The 18,026-nt window shown below is 36.7% G+C and overlaps 1 protein-coding gene across 6 annotated transcripts in view; it reads left to right on the plus strand.

The window, feature by feature from the left end:
• LOC139954189 (ankyrin repeat, SAM and basic leucine zipper domain-containing protein 1-like) overlaps positions 1 to 18,026 on the plus strand; it is a 134,909-nt gene that overhangs the window by 14,820 nt on the left and 102,063 nt on the right. For 3 of the 6 annotated variants that reach the window (XM_071953893.1, XM_071953891.1, XM_071953895.1), the window contains exon 2: positions 12,711 to 12,924. In XM_071953893.1, the coding sequence (XP_071809994.1) occupies positions 12,711 to 12,924 (214 nt within the window). Of the gene's footprint in view, positions 1 to 11,942; positions 12,179 to 12,710; positions 12,925 to 18,026 lie in introns of those variants that run through there. The other 3 variants (XM_071953894.1, XM_071953892.1, XM_071953896.1) reach the window with 2 other exon arrangements.

Raw genomic sequence — 18,026 nt, forward strand, 5'->3', positions numbered from 1 at the left:
TAATTGTATCTGTTAAAAAACACCAGGCCTCTAATTACGAAACACATTTCACGGCACTACCACTTTGGCGTTGGAGTAAGCCAAATTTCGGGGGCACTAGATAGTAGTTACCATACTGCCAAAAATTAATTTAAAAGAAAAGAGCAGGAAACTATTAGCCAGCAGATGTCAATGAACTTTCCTTGTTCAGTCACAAAACCACAAAAGACACCCACATGGGGCATGTCTTCTGAGTGAAACAAATGTATAACAAACTGCAGGGGATTAAGATAAGAGGTATTTGTATCTATCTGTTGGTGTGTCAATCATTCTCCCAGCATCCTGTTTTTTTGTGGATAGAGCTAGTGATTCATTTCGTGGAAATAGGTTTTGTTCTCAATTAATGTTAACTTTTGAAAGGGTTTTCTTTTCGTTTTTTATTGTTGTTTGCATTTGAACCATACATGTAGTTCCATTTGGTTCATATGTTGTTTGCAACAGCAAAAATGCCCGACTGGATCGGCGCTTAAAGGTGTGGCTATACAATTCAAAACTTTCTTTGCGTAGTCATGATTAGGCCTTTTAAAACATGGTAAGGCTATTCCAATTTTATTAGATGGTTTATGGATTTGTAGGTTCTTGAAAAAGTCCGCCCTGCAGAAAAATGATGATGATAAATGTTACAATCTATCTAAATCACTCAGCCGAGAATCTTTCTTTAGGTAACCTAGGGATGGCATCGATCTCGCAATTTCTTCATTTACTACTTTAAACTAACCAGAGGTACACATAATAGGGGTAGTTCGTTCAAACATTTGTTTACACAAAAAAGATTAAACAAATAATTGTTTTCCTCGTGGAGCGCAGTCTTGTGATTTGCACATTTGCGCTCTAATATCGAGCAGCTCTTTAACAATTGTATGCGCAATTGTGAGATTGTGCAAACCCCAAGAATGCGCTACATGAGTATCGCCACTCAAAAATATTATTTGCTGAACATCTGGTTGGAGAAATGTATCGAACACACTGTCATGCGGCCCGTTCTCGCTGCGATACGGCAATAAATTTTTGCGGAGATAGAATAGTAGGCATCGGCCATCATAGACCGTCTACTGAAAGTATAACCATAAGCACCCCCTCCCCCCCCCCCCCAAAAAAAATGATAATCACTTAGATGTGCCACAATTGTAACTACTCGGGGTAATTGTTATACACTTTGTTGTAACAACGCTGAATTGTTTTTGCTTTGTACGCCGCTCTGTCTACATTTTTGACCAACACTGCTTACACATCTGTATTTCTATCTTTGTTTTACGTCCTAAACTGAATTAAAATGAACAAACTGTTAACATCACCTATAATAATAATTGCCATTGTGGCACATTTGCATATTGGACAATTGCGTAAAGGTAAAAAGGTCCATCTCAATAAAATTTCCGTTTTGTGTCATTGGAGTAGTGGAGAAGAAAATGTTAAGGGGAAGACGTCAGTCCCAACTCGGGGTTTTCAGCCGTTGCGGGACAATATTTTTCTCAAATACCTGAGTGTTGAATGTCCAACGGCAATAACAGACTGAGTTCCTGACATTCTAACCAAAACGAAAAATGTTTTCCAACATTTGAAGTTAACGGTGATTTATTATTTTAACAGGCGGAGTTTGAACAATCTTACCATTTAAACTTACTTAACTCGGCAACTTTTCCCAAAAAATTGTTTTTCCCAAACAACGGCAATTTTCGCCAACAGCAATTTATTAAACAGTCGGGTCGGACACTCCTATATCCAAACTTTTTTTTTCCAATACTCGAATGTCACAAAACGGCAATTTGTTATACAGACGGAGTTTGGACAGTGTTAACATTTAAAAAAAAACGTTTTCCAATACTCGAACGTAAATTCATTAAACAAACGGAGTTTGGACAATCTTAACATTTAAATAATGTCTCAAAAGGGCAATTTATTAAACAGACGGCTCGGACGTTCTTAATGTTTAAACAATTTGTTTTTCAATAATCGTTACAAAATGGCAAATTATTAAGTCGAAAGAGTTAGGACCACTTTTTCCCAAAAAACAACGGCAACTTTTCCTAAACCTTTTTTCCCCAAACAACGGCAAATTTAAAAACTCGAACGCTATCCAACGGCAATTTATTAAACCGACGGGTCGGACATTCTTAATATTTATTTAAAAAAATCACTAATATACTCAAATGTTACAAAACGGCAATTTGTTAAACAGACGGAGTTTGGACAATCTTAACATTTAAACAATTTTTCAAAAAAAACTCGGCAACTTTCCCCGAAAAGACTTTTTTCTTCTTCCAATACTCGAATGTTACAAAACGGCAATTTATTATACAGACGGAGTTTGGACAACCTTAACATTTAACCAAAAATGTTTTCCAAAAATCAAACGTGAATTTATTAAAGAGACGGAGGTTGGACAATCTTTACAGTTTAATAAAATTGTTTTCCATTACTCGAACGTCTCAAACGGGGCAATTTATTCAGAGTTTTGATTTTTGTTCCCCAAACAGTCGCAACTTTTCCCAAAAACTTGTTTTACCCAAACAACGGCAATTTTCCCCCAAAACTCGAACGTTACACAACGGCAATTTATAAAACAGACGGAGTGTGGACAATCTTACCATTTAAAAATTTTCCCCCAAAACTCGGCAACTTTTCCCAAAAAACCTTTTCCCCAAACAACGGCAATTTTCCCACAAACAGTGGCAACTTTTATCCAATACTTTTTTCCCAAAACAACGGCAATTTTCCCCGAAAACATGAACGTTACACAAAGGAAATTATTAAACAGACGGGTCGGACATTCATATATTTATTTTAAAAAAATCACCAATATACTCAAATGTTACAAAACGGCAATTTATTAAACAGATGGAGTTTGGATAATCTTAACATTTAAACATTTTTGCCCAAAACTTGGCAACCTTTCCCCGAAACTTTTTTCCCCCAAACATGCAATTTTCCCCAAAAACTTGAATGTTACACCACGGCAATTTATTAGACAGACGGGTCGGACATTCTTATATTTAAACATTTTTTTTTCCAATACTCGAATGTAACAAAACGGCAATTTATTATACAGACGGAGTTTGGACAACCTTATAATTTAAACAAAAAATGTTTTCCGATACTCAAACGTCAATTTATTAAACAGACGGAGTTTGGACAATATTATCAGTTAAATAAAATTGTTTTCCTTTACTCGAACGTCTCAAACGGGGCATTTTATTCAGAAGTTTAATATTTGTTCCCCAAACAGTCGCAACTTTTCCCCAAAACTTGTTCTCCCCAAACAACGGCAATTTTCCCCAAAACTCGAACGTTACACAACGAAAAAATTATTAAACAGACGGGTCAGACATTCTTATATTTAGAATTTTTTCCAATACTCGAATGTTACAAAACGGAAATTTGTAAGACAGACGGAGTGTGGACAGTCTTACCATTTAAAAATTTTCCCTCAAAGCTCGGCAACTTTTCCCCAAAACCCTTTCCCCAAACAACGGCAATTTTCCCCATAAACTTTAACGTTACACAACGAAAAAATTATTAAATAGACGGGCCAGACAGTCTTATATTTAGGTGTTCGGGCCAACAGCCCGGAACACCTCTTATTTTTGTTCGGTTTTTTTTAGGTGTTCGGGCCAACAGCCCGGAACACCTCTTATTTTTGTTCGGTTTTTTTTTTTTATTGATACTTCTTCTTCTTCTTCTTCTTCTGTACGTCCCTTGTCCCCCTACAAAAACATCTTTCCAAACATTGTATGAACTTGAAACTTCACACATAGTTAGATATTTATTAGGAGAAGAAACCGTGTGAGTTACGTCATAATAACGTCATAAATTCTTGAGTTATGAATATTTAAAGTTTATTAATTCAAAAAATCATAACTTTTGATCTACATGAGGGATTTTTACAATCGAGACATCATCGGAATCGTCATTGAAAACTCCGTAAACGCCCCACAGACATGACCCCATTTTTATGTTGTCTTCCGGCTCAAAAGAGAGGTTGAAAATTTCAAAATTCACGTCTAAAGAACAACGTAAATCCCCATTGGTAGGTGCATAAACATTGCACGTACATGTAGGCATACACACAACGTGTAGTGTATTAGCGGTGCAGCAGAGCACGCTCCAGTGATCTCCCATTCTGCTTGTTAGCGGCGATTGTCCGCTAAAAAAATCACACTTCCCAAGCACATATAAAGTTGAAACTTCACACATAGTTAGATATGTATAAGGAGAAGAAACCGTTTGAGTTATGTCACAATGACGTCATCAATTCTTGAGTTATGAATTTTCAAAGTTTATTATTTCAAAAAATCATAACTTTTGATCTACATGATGGGTTGTTACAATCGACACATCATCGGAAAGTTCGTTAAAAACTCCGTAAATGCCTCGCAGACGTGATCCCATTTTGAGCTCGTCTTCTGGTTCAAAATCGAGTTTGAAAGTTCACAATTTCTTGTATAAAGAATTACGAAATTTCCCCATTGGTTGTGCGTAACACTTGTGGCGTACACGTGTAGTGTATTAGGCATAATTTATTTGGTGGCATGCTGCCAAGTTTGTTGTACTCTGTGCCATAGCGTGATATGCATAGAGCTATATAGCTATGCAGAACGCTGCGAAAACGATTTCATTTCGATCTTCAGCGTCAAATTGTTCAAATGTTACCCTTCTGATGGCTTAGTGGTCAATGTGGAATTAAAGACGGAGTTTCGCTGAGATGGCCACCTACTTCAGTGATTCATTGGACTTTTAATTATGTAAGAAAACAACAGTACAAAATGACGGACATTGGTCATGTTTTGGTTAAACACCGAGAAGAATAGAGACGTTACATCGATCGACCACTCCCCCGGGTGAAGGGCGTTTTGGGCCCACGGAATTCATGTCAGTATTACGATATCTATTACTTCTTGAACTTAGCATAATCATCAATTGTTTTGATTATTTGTTAAAACAACTGTCCAAGTTATTTTGAGTTAAATATTTTGAAGAAAAAAAATCTCTGAAATAACATAAGCCCTTTCAAACTTTCTCTAGTAGGAAAGGACGTTACGTAAACTAATCTATTTCTACCTCCATGCACAGACATGGATGTTACAATACAAAACATTCAAAGAAAACAGAATGGTTAAAGCATAAGGCCCAAGCAATTAGGAGTGGTCTTGCTAAAATAAACTGCCGGATTAAACAAAACTTTAGTACAAACAAATCAATAAAACAATCCAGATTTTCATCTTCTTCTTCTCTTCGTCCCTTGTCCTCGAACAAAAGCACACTTCCCAAACTCGTATGAACTTGAAACTTCGCACATTAGATATGCATTAGGACTGGAATAATGTGTTAGTTAGGTCATGATGACGTCATCCATTCTTGAGTAATAAAAATTCAAATTATTATTTCAAAAAATCATTATTTTTGATCCACGTTTTTTTTTTTACTTCTTTTTAAAAATATTATCAATAGAGCGCGAAAAAGCTTCATGAAGAATAGTCTTCGTTCAAGGCGGTTAAACATACATGCCCCTTACAGTCTTTTCTTCAGTCGTCAGTCAATATTTCCTAAGTTCATATTTCCTAAACTACATAAGCTATTTTGACAATCTGTACATCATATGAAAGGGCTTTACGTACTTGACAGAAATGGATATGTTGGTGAACTTTCGTTGACCTTTTGACCTGTTTAAACGGGAAGTGACTGTGAAATGATTTGAAAGGGCGTGGTTTATTGTCTTTTAGGTCGAAATAAACATCCTTTGATGCTTTACCATCACACCATACAAGTCTGGCAAAGGTCTGGTTTAAAACAAACATTACCGATGACGTCACCAAACATACACTTTTACTAGATGACGTAATCATGTAGTTTTGACAGTTTTGTAATTTGAATCATTTATTACAAATCTTGAGAACAAAAGCAAGGTGTAATATTTGTTTTTTAATCCAGGCTTTTACTCCCGGAAACCGAACACCTTGAGTTTGTTCACAAACTCTCAATCTCTAGTTTTTTATTGATACTTCTTCTTCTTCTTCTTCTTCTTCTTCTTCTTCTTCTTCTGTACGTCCCTTGTCCCCCTACAAAAACATCTTTCCAAACATCGTATGAACTTGAAACTTCACACATAGTTAGATATTTATTAGGAGAAGAAACCGTGTGAGTTACGTCATGATGACGTCATCAATTCTTGAGTTATGAATATTCAAAGTTTATTAATTCAAAAAATCATAACTTTTGATCTACATGAGGGATTTTTACAATCGAAACATCATCGGAATCGTCATTGAAAACTCCGTAAACGCCTCACAGACATGACCCCATTTTGATGTTGTCTTCCGGCTCAAAAGAGAGGTTGAAAATTTCAAAATTCACGTCTAAAGAACAACGTAAATCCCCATTGGTATGTGCATAAACATTGCACGTGTATTAGCGGTGCAGCAGAGCACGCTCCAGTGATCGTCCATTCTGCTTATTAGCGGCGATTGTCCGCTAAAAAAATCACACTTCCCAAGCACATATAAAGTTGAAACTTCACACATAGTTAGATATGTATAAGGAGAAGAAACCGTTTGAGTTATGTCACGATGACGTCATCAATTCTTGAGTTATGAACTTTCAAAGTTTATTATTTCAAAAAATCATAACTTTTGATCTACATGATGGGTTGTTACAATCGACACATCATCGGAAAGTTCGTTAAAAACTCCGTAAATGCCTCGTAGACGTGATCCCATTTTGAGCTCGTCTTCTGGTTCAAAATCGAGTTTGAAAGTTCACAATTTCTTGTATAAAGAACTACGAAATTTCCCCATTGGTTGTGCGTAACACTTGTGGCGTACACGTGTAGTGTATTAGGCATAATTTATTTGGTGGCATGCTGCCAAGTTTGTTGTACTCTGTGCCATAGCGTGATATGCATAGAGCTATATAGCTATGCAGAACGCTGCGAAAACGATTTCATTTCAATCTTCAGCGTCAAATTGTTCAAATGTTACCCTTCTGATGGCTTAGTGGTCAATGTGGAATTGAAGACGAAGTTTCGCTGAGATGGCCACCTACTTCAGTGATTCATGGGACTTTTAATTATGTGAGAAAACAACAGTACAAAATGACGAACATTGGTCATGTTTTGGTTAAACACCGAGAAGAATAGAGACGTTACATCGATCGACCACTCCCCCCGGGTGAAGGGCGTTTTGGGCCCACGGAATTCACGTCAGTATTACGATATCTATTACTTCTTGAACTTAGCATAATCATCAATTGTTTTGATTATTTGTTAAAACAACTATCCAAGTTATTTTGAGTTAAATATTTTGAAGAAAAAAAATCTCTGAAATAACATAAGCCCTTTCAAACTTTTTCTAGTAGGAAAGGACGTTACGTAAACTAATCTATTTCTACCTCCATGCACAGACATGGATGTTACAATACAAAACATTCAAAGAAAACAGAATGGTTAAAGCATAAGGCCCAAGCAATTAGGAGTGGTCTTGCTAAAATAAACTGCCGGATTAAACAAAACTTTAGTACAAACAAATCAATAAAACAATCCAGATTTTCATCTTCTTCTTCTCTTCGTCCCTTGTCCTCGAACAAAAGCACACTTCCCAAACTCGCATGAACTTGAAACTTCGCACATAGTTAGATATGCATTAGGAGTGGAATAATGTGTTAGTTAGGTCATGATGACGTCATCCATTCTTGAGTAATAAAAATTCAAATTATTATTTCAAAAAATCATTATTTTTGATCCACGTTTTTTTTTTTTACTTTTTTTTTTTAAATATTATCAATAGAGCGCGAAAAAGCTTCATGAAGAATAGTCTTCGTTCAAGGCGGTTAAAACATACATGCCCCTTACAGTCTTTTCTTCAGTCGTCAGTCAATATTTCCTAAGTTCATATTTCCTAAACTACATAAGCTATTTTGACAATCTGTACATCATATGAAAGGGCTTTACGTACTTGACAGAAATGGATATGTTGGTGAACTTTCGTTGACCTTTTGACCTGTTTAAACGGGAAGTGACTGTGAAATGATTTGAAAGGGCGTGGTTAATTGTCTTTTAGGTCGAAATAAACATCCTTTGATGCTTTACCATCACACCATACAAGTCTGGCAAAGGTCTGGTTTAAAACAAATATTACCGATGACGTCACCAAACATACACTTTTACTAGATGACGTAATCATGTGGTTTTGACAGTTTTTGTAATTTGAATCATTTATTACAAATCTTGAGAACAAAGCAAGGTGTAATATTTGTTTTTTAATCCAGGCTTTTACTCCCGGAAACCGAACACCTTGAGTTTGTTCACAAACTCTCAATCTCTAGTTAGACTTGTTTCCAATACTCGAATGTTACATAACGAAAATTTATTATACGGACGGAGTTTGGACAATCTTAACATTTACACAAAAATGTTTTCCCATTCTCGAACGTCAATTTATTAAACAGATGGAGTTTGGACTATCTTAACATTGAAATAAAAACGTTTTCAATTACTCGAACGAAACGGCCATTTATTAAACAGAGAGTTTGGAAAATCTTACCATTTAAAAAAAAAACTTGTTCAACACTCGAACGTCCGGGCATTCTTTTCCTATTCTTGAAGTTACAAAATGGCACTATTTATCAAACAGACGGAGTTTGGACAATCTTACCATTTAAACTTTTTTCTCCCAATAGGCCTACTCGAACGTTACACAGCGGGTATTTGATAAAGACGGGTTGGACATTTTTTACATTTCAGAGACGTTTTTGTGTCCTCTAATACTCCTAACGTCTCAAACCGGCAATTTATTTAACAGACGGGGCGGACACTCATGATTAACTTCCAATACTCCAATGTCTAAATGGGAATTTAAGTTCAACAGGTGGGTCGAACAATCTTATCATTAATTGAACACAAAATGTTGAACAACAATTTATTAAACAGATGGGGTTTGGACAATCTTCGGCTACCATGAAAAAAATAGTTCTCCACTACTACAACATCTCAAACAGCAATTTTAAAAGAAAATGGAGTTTTATTGGACGACAAAAACTGTCAGCCAGACTGCAGGGACAAACTCTAGAACTCTGTGGGTATTTTTTGACAACAGAACAACTTCAACACCACACGAAACCACATCCATGGGTTTATTAAATTTTGAATGAGAATCAGGCGTGGAATTTCGTTAATTCACACAAGAAAAAAAAGGAAAAGCAAAACAAATAATATTGTCAGATTCTGACTCTGACAAGTTTCTAGACGAAGAGCTTTAGTCTTCTATTTCTTATCCCTTCCCATGGTTTTTACAACTTTGCAACATCATTCCCCAAGAGTTTCTCCTCCATTATGTATGAAATTCATGACGACATCGACACCAATGAAAGCAGGCGGCTTGAAGTTCTGGTTGCATTCTTTATTATCATGTCCGTCTGTCATATTTTTTTTGTTATATCCCTATCTGAGATCATCCCTTACAGAAGCAGCCTGCGTGGCTCGCGTGGCTTAATCTTTGCTCTGTGTGTAACGAGGGCTATTGATCTGCTTCAGCGAACACGAAGATCTCGTCTCGAAAAGATGGTCATAACGAGCCTCGATTCACTCACTCGCGAGGGGTAATAACACGCTCGTTAGAGCCCTCGTTTCCCCTGCGTGCCTCGATGGCTATCAGTGGGCTGTACTGTATAGATTGTCGAAATAGCTTATGTGGTTGAGGAAATATGAACTTATGAAGTATTGACGACTGAAGAGAAGACTAACTAACCGAACGGAAAATGTACGTGTGTACATGTATGTTGAAAACGCCTGGAACACAGACTAAACGAACAACACGTGGCGCAACCACTGAGCCGTGACCATGCACCGCATACAGTGGTGACCAATGTACTGTACATGGTACGTGTAAAATCTTTACGCGCAACCAATGGGGGAATTTCATTTTCTTTATACACGAACTTTTGAGTTTTCAACCTCGATTTTGAACCGGAAGACAAGATTAAAATGGGGTTATGTCTGCGAGGCGTTTATGGAGTTTTTAACGACTTTTCCGATGATGTATCGATTGTAAGAATCCATCATGTAGATTAAGAGTTATGATTTTTTGAAATAATAAACTTTGAATTTTCATAACTCAAGAAAGGATGACGTCATCATGACGTAACTTAAACGTAACTTAAACGGTTTGTTGTCCTAATAGATATCTAACTATGTGTGAAGTTTCAAGTTCATACGATCTTTGAAAAGATGTTAGCGGAAGAGCGACGTAGAGAAGAAGAAGAAGAAGAAGTATCAATAAAAAATAAAACTAGAAATTTAGAGTTTGTGAACAAACTCAAGGTGTTTGTTTTCCGGAAGTAAAAGCCTGGTGTAAAAAAAACAATTGTTGCACCTTGCTTTGTTCTCAAGATTTGTTATAAATGATCAAAACTGCAAACATTGTCAAAACAACATGACGGCGTCATCATGACTTCATTTCGAGTTCAAGAAGTTAATGTCCTTGTTCATATGATCTTTGGAAAGATGTTTCTGTTAGGGGACAAGGGACATACAGAAGAAGAAGAAGAAGAAGAAGTATCAATAAAAACTAGACATAGAATTTTTGTTAATTACAAAAATACTGTGTTCGGTTGGGCGTTACGTGATGACGAAGTTCAAAAACATTGAACCATAAAGATGAATTTTTCTACAACGTGTCGTTAATTTTTATAGTTAAACTTTTTTAACGACTCCTTTTTTCTTCACAAATGCAATATTTGTGTGTGAGATTGGCTTTAGGTTTTAATTTGCAATTTATGGAAACCCTTTTAAAATTTAGCTACCCCTGCACGGGATGATGTACACAGATTTGGTTATCAACAGCACCCTCTTTTGTTGGACAAACGAGAGCTCTGTTGGGATTCCCCCAAAACGTTCGCGCCATATGATTTGTACACATTTTAAACATTGTTTTATTGTTATTTAATACCTGATGACGTCATTATGACGTAATTAGGCCTGTGTTGTCTTAAAAATACTAAGGTTCAACTATCTGTTGAGTTTCAAGGTTCAAATCGATCTCAATCTTGAGTTATGCCGTAGATAAGCTTAAAAGTTGTTTTTGATGAAAAAACACGAAGGCGAACTTTGACCCAGGGTAACGACCCGGAAGTTAAGGTCGTACGATTTCAGTGTTAACTTTTCAAATGTTGCCCAAGTCTTTATCTATTCGATGCCCAAGTATGAACACCATAGCTTTTATATTCGTTGAGATACAGCAACAAGCAAATGGTCATTTTTTAACATTAAAAACCCTGTCATGAGGTCATCAATGATGTCATCATTCCAAAAAAGGAATCCCAACAGCGCTCTTGTTTGTCCAACAAAAGAGGGTGCTGTTGGTTATCAAATCTTTGTACATCATCGCATGCAGGGGTAGCTAAATTTTTAAAGGGTTTCCATAAATTGCAAATTAAAACCTAAAGCCAATCTCACCCTTTAGTTGACCTTTACTTATGCTCTCATTCCTGTGATGTCATTTAAGCACCCATTTAAGCTTTGGAATGCGCTACCGTTTCACATATGTAGCGAACAGAAACTCATCTTTTTTAAATTTAATATAAAAACCCACCTTTTTAAAACCGCTTTTCAGTGTGTATTCTTCTCTGGTCACCTTGCCAGTTAGTTTAGAATTTTAGCATATATAGGGTTAGAGGCGTCTGTCTCCTGAAAAGGTCAAAACATTACCGATGCCAGCAGGGAAAGGCCTAATGTAATAAGTAACTATTAGTTCTCTGTTGACGGGACAGACGTATCTAGTCTAGTGCTGGGCGAATAGTGAAATTTTGTTATTCGGATACCGCTGACCAACTATCCGAAATTAACCGGATATTCGAATAGTTTTTTTCGCCGCTAGAGGGCGCTATAAAAAAAATAAAAATAAAAAAATATTAAAAAAAAATTTTTTTTTGTCGCTAGAGGGCGCTGTTCGTTTGTGAATGAGATCTTCTGGGCGGATTGATATTAGTTTTAGACAGTGTCACTCGGTTCATTCATAAAAATGACCGGATCTAATTTAAAGATGGCGATTTGCTTTTTCTTTTGATCGTGGATGACTCTACGTGAAGGAAAACTTTTGTAATCTTTGAACAAATTACGTCAGAAATGTCATTGTTTTGACTCTTCACGGAGGTGAGCATAGTTAAATACTTAATTTATGCTGTTTTATGCTGTCTTAATAGAAGTTTCATTAGGATTCAGACAAAACATTCATGTCAGTTGTCGCCCGACGTCCGCGGATATTCGGATATTAAAGAATATCCGGTTACTTGGTTGTAATTACAGAACTATCCGGTTTATAAATAGCTATTCGCGCCCTATGCGGATATCCGGTTAAGAAAAAAAAGGCATTCGCGGTTACGGATAGGAAAACCTATCCGCCATTAACCGGATATTCGAATAATTCGCCCAGGCCTAGACGTATCCCCATACTGGCCTGGTGACCAGTCTTTTTTCTTTGTCTTTTTCTTTCACTCTGTACTTTTTAACATGTGTTCTGCGCCTTTGATCATTTTGTATGTATGGGGCGCAATATAATTATTATTATTATTATTACTTTGACAAGTAGCATCACTGAGACTGGTCTTTCAGATCAGTCCAATTCAAGATGGATTTTCACTTTTAAAGTTTTAAATTTTTAAAATGTGGCGTCTTTTTTTTTCAGCAGCAAAGTACAAAGGTTAATGGTGATGAGGAGATGTCAGTTGGGCATGACAACCATGAACAATCATTCTCTGGAGGAAAATCAACAGAGGTCGTCAGAGCATCCACTACAGTATCAAAGAGGGACAAGCAAGGAATTCCACTCGTCTCAGATGACTTAAGATTAGCAGTCTGTCAAGGAAATATACAACAAGTGCAATACTTTCTGGACAAAGGTGACAGTTAAATTTAGCAAATTTAACATGAACCAACAACTATAAATGTTAAATTTCTTTAATCTTGATTAGGGCTTTTTAACCCCTTGAACCCTAAACTATGTGCATTGAAGGCCACGAAATTTGAATATCCGGTTAATGGCAAATAATTTTTCTTAACCGTAACTGCGAATACCATTTTTGACCGAACCGGATATCCACAAGGGGCGCAGATACCTTTTAGTTAAACGGATAGTCCTCTAATTACAACCAAGAAACCGGATTCCTATTGTCTGCGATCGTCGGGGTGACGACCGATTGGAATGTTTGGTCTGAATCCTTATGAAACTTCTATTAAGACAGCATAAAACAGCGTAACATACGTACTTAACTATGCTCAACTCTATAAAGAGTTAAAAGAATGACATTTCAGACGTAATTTTTTCAAAGATTACAAAAGTTTTCCTTCACGTATAGTCAATCACGATATCAAAAGAAAAAGCAAATCGCCATCTTTAAATTAGATACGGTTATTTCCATGAATGAACCTAGTGACATTGTCTAAAACTAATATCAATCCGCCCATAAGATCTCATTCACAAACGAACGACCACAAATGAACAGCGCCCCCTAGTGGAAAATAAAATAAAATAAATATATAAAAAAAATAGCACCCTCTAGTGGCGGGAAAAATATTTGAATATTTTTCCGGTGAATTTTGAATAGTTTGCCAGCGGCTTAACGAATACAAAAATTTCAATATTTGCCCAGCACTAGTGGTGCATTGACGCCCTGACCCTGAGCTATTTGCACATATTACCATCTACAGTGATGATCTTGGGGAAGTACTCCAAAAACTTTTCAGCGAGAATGAGTTTTATCTAAAGGAAGTTCAACCCCACGAAAAGCCCAAACCCTTGTACACAATCTGTCTGAACTGCTTGATCCATGTTAGCTGTAGAATTTACAGGGAAGCGAGGAGTTTCAAGGGCTCTTCTTTGTTCAGAGGAATGTACATGTACGTGTATTAGATTTTTATATATATGCAGGCATGAGTGTGAATTGGCACTTACAAAATGTGTAGATTTCAGCGTCAGAATTCATTTACTTAAGATGGGCTGCCGATATGCGATGTACGATGGCTGGTGCTGAGAAGTCAGCCATTTTACAATAGCATTTTGCCTGCATTTTTCACTTTTTTGCAAGACACCTGACTGCATTCCTCCTAACGCTACCTTGAACAAAGACCATGAAGACTGATAAATGTACACATTGGTCATGATCAAGGGTCCTAGTAGGCCAGCCAAAGTATGAAATTACACTTTGGACAGCATAGTTTGTTAATGGCTGGCATCCATGCTAGATGTATGGATCATGGGCTCGGGAAGCCGATTAGGGTGGATGCCCAGCTTGATTTTGAATTTTAAGGTCATTTTGAGGTCAAAAGGTCAAAAAAGGTAAAAAAATCTATATTTTCAAAATTTGTGTCAAATTTGATCACATTTGATAGATCTATCCATAAAATGTATTTTTAACTTTATGTTGATACTACAAACCTGTGTAATTAACATATAAACTTTGACCTTGTACACAAATGTAGAGCAAAACGAAGTGTAAAAGTGTGATTATCTTGAAAAGGGTACATCAGGCCTCGACCTCTGCAGCGGCCACCAGCAGCCATTGCCGCGATGCCCCAGCGAATTGCCGTGAAGCCCTTTTAAAAATCACGTACCTTACGGCCACTTGGCCGTCGTGCCCTTTTTCATTGATTCCATAACATTATTTATTCGAAAATGTTATTTAATGTTAACATTGTGACCCATTTAATTTATATGGTGGAAAAATTCGGAACGTACGATCCCGCACACTAGTTTTCACAATGCTGATTCTGTGCACTAAAAAATGTGTCGAGAACGTGGCATGGTAACCATATCAAACTTAGTTGAGCTGTTTACTACTAAAACGAAGCACCAGACTACTCCAATGTATAAACTTTGACCTTGTACACAAACGTATAGCAAAGCAAAACGTAAAAGTGTGATTATCTTGGCATTTCGAGTATACCCGCATTTTTTGCACTCCCCATCTCAATGGTGCATATATATGTTTCAAACAACTTTTTTTTGAAAGGTAAATGTACCCAGGCATTTTTGTGAAGAAAAAAAAAATCAAATACCACCTTCATGTACATGTAAGGTCATACTGAGGTCAAAAAGTGCCAAAAATATCAAAATTTAATTTTTTTAATTTTAACGCCAAATTTTACCCCAGGCGGCAGATCTATCCATAAAACTTATTTTCATCATCATAATGACATTCCAAGTCCGTGAAATTAAGAGTTAATATTTTGTTGGGTACACAAACTTGTAGGAAAATAAAATCTAAAGGTGTGATTTTCTCCTAAAGTGCATATCCTGAGCATACCAAATGTTTGTTTGGGAACACCTTATAGATCCCAGCACTGCATAATAACAGTTTTAACAAACCTTATTTGAAAGGTAAATATACCAAGGCAGTTTTTGGTTTAAAAAAATCATATTACACTTTTCGCATTGGTAAATTGAAACAAGAAATGTGTATGCTGATTCATGCAATTAGTTTGATATAGTAGTTGTATAGTTTGACGTGCTCAAAAACTGCATGTCTGATATCAAAGTTATTTTTGCTCCCAATCTTCCCAAGTACATACGCAGTTAAATACTCCTTTTATTAGTGAATTAACAAAGTTGAACATTCTTTTTTTGCAGTAAAATGTTGTTTTAACCTAGTTAGGCCTATATTTTACATTGTAGCTACGACGGGGTATTGGTCATTGTGCAGTGATACGTTGTATACTTTCTTATCTGGAGTGCCGTTATTTAAAGCTAACTCCAGAGCTACATATAACCAGGCACACCAAAACCACTACAGCTTGACATACTTTTATGCCAAGTTTCTTTGATGAAAGAATTCTCATTACTCTTCAGGCACTAGCAGACCGCAATGACACTCTCATCACTTTGATCAATCACTTTGCGGACATAACACAGGTCAGAAACATACCACCATCACAGTTGCCCGGCCACTATACACATCAGGAAGAAATAACTTAAACGGGCAAGTCCAAAGTTTGAGATATAAAAAAATTCAAGGGAGGACTACGTCTGTTTCAACTTTCTGAAGGATTGCCAACACATGGAAAGTACTGGGCTTGGTTAGGCCTACGTACTCGTGGACAGAGGCGGGTATAAATGAAGCCAATAATTTATGACTGAGCCCATGCTTCAAGGCAAAGCCTACTTTGTGAGGCTCTGTGGCACATAAACAGTCTGTGCTTGAATCTTGGTTGGTTAAAATTGTTTAAACAAGAATATATGTGGAAGTTGATAAACTTGCCCAAAGTGTGGTTAAGCAGTTCAATTAGAGGGGCGGCAATCACACAGCAGAACTCTCCAAAGCACAGTAGGCCAGCTGTCAGATTTTCTAAGGAGTGACAATGGTTATGAGCTCATAAACAAATTCAACAAGCACCCTAGAAATCCAACTCCCAACAGTGGTCTCATTACATTGAGATGGTGGAGATTGAGATCCACAGTACTCGGAAAGACAGATACTTGATCACCTATCTGGGAGCTTTTTCCGCAATGCTGCCGTCCCCATCATCTATAACCACAGTAACTTTGATCATTAGGGATGTGTTCATCTGGCAGATATGAAACTCCTCAAGAAGACAGATGTTGATGATGTTTAGAAGCTTTCATAACAAACAGTAAGATTTGATGTGTTCTGACTAAAACCCAACCTTGGCGAAGAAGATGACACAGACTCTGATATTGTTAGAGATATACCACTGGTATCTTTGACAACCAAAGACATGCACCAGTTGATGTGGTAGTGATCTTCTATCAACTCCAGATCATGGAACGCAGTATATTGACCATCTGGAAGCACCGTCTGCTTCAAGAAACTCTTGGTTTTAGTGACGCAAAAACTTTCTCTGATCTGTACAATATTAATGTTTCAACCGAACGAATTTTCTACGGTACAAAAGCCTATCAAAACGATTGCTCAATGCTGCCACTGCTCAATGCTCAATTGCTCAATGCTGCCACTGGAACCTACAATGTGGTCTTGATCGCTAGATTGGAGAGGGCTCCACCAAGGCAGTGACACAGTCAAAGAGAATAGGAAAGAAAAAAACCAATTCGAAAGTTCGTCGATAGACCCGGGTTCCTCTCCTACACGTCAGGTATGGGCTATTGAACAAAGCTAATCTCAAGTTCTTGTGAGACGTTTTCGTAGAGAAGGGCAAGGGTCTACTGGAAAGATGAGGAATAGTACAGGCGTGGGTTTCTTTATGTTACGGACGCCATGGTCCTTTTAGGAGAGATGAGGTTTGATGACACCTTAGCAGGCTGTCACCCGTAGGCTGACAAACTGTTTTGCGTGAATAGCATACAAGTACCTTTTTGTTTCATTTTACCACATAGGAAAGTTTGATATGATTTTTTTTTAATGCCTTGGTATACTGACCTTTCAAAAAAAGTTGTTTTCAAACAATTATATATTGTGCATTGCTGGGATAGGAAGTGCAAAACACTGTGTTATGCTCAAGATACGCACTTTTTGAGAAAATTGCAATTTAAGATTTAATTTCCTATACATTTGTGTACAAGACAGAAGATTGACTCATAATTTCACAGACTTGGCATGCCAATTTGATGATGAAACTATATTTTATGGATAGATCTGCCGCCTGGGGTAAAATTTGGCGAAAAAAATAAAAAAACTTAGATTTTGACATTTTTGGCACTTTTTGACCTCAATATGACCTTACATGAAGGTGGTATTTGAATTTTTTTTTTCAACAACTGCCTGGGTACAATTAATGTACCTTTAAAAAAAAAGTTGTTTGAAACATTATACATGTATGCACCATTGAGATGGGGAGTGCAAAAAATGCTGGTATACTCAAAATGTACCCTTTTCAAGATAATCACACTTTTACGTTTTGCTTTGCTATACGTTTGTGTACAAGGTCAAAGTTTATCCGTTAATTACATAAGTTTATCATATCAACATTAACTTAAAAATACATTTTTATGGATAGATCTATCACTTGGGGTTAAATTTTTTGAAAATTT

This window comes from Asterias amurensis, chromosome 2 (assembly GCF_032118995.1).
Source record: "Asterias amurensis chromosome 2, ASM3211899v1".
Classification (NCBI taxonomy): domain Eukaryota; kingdom Metazoa; phylum Echinodermata; class Asteroidea; order Forcipulatida; family Asteriidae; genus Asterias; species Asterias amurensis.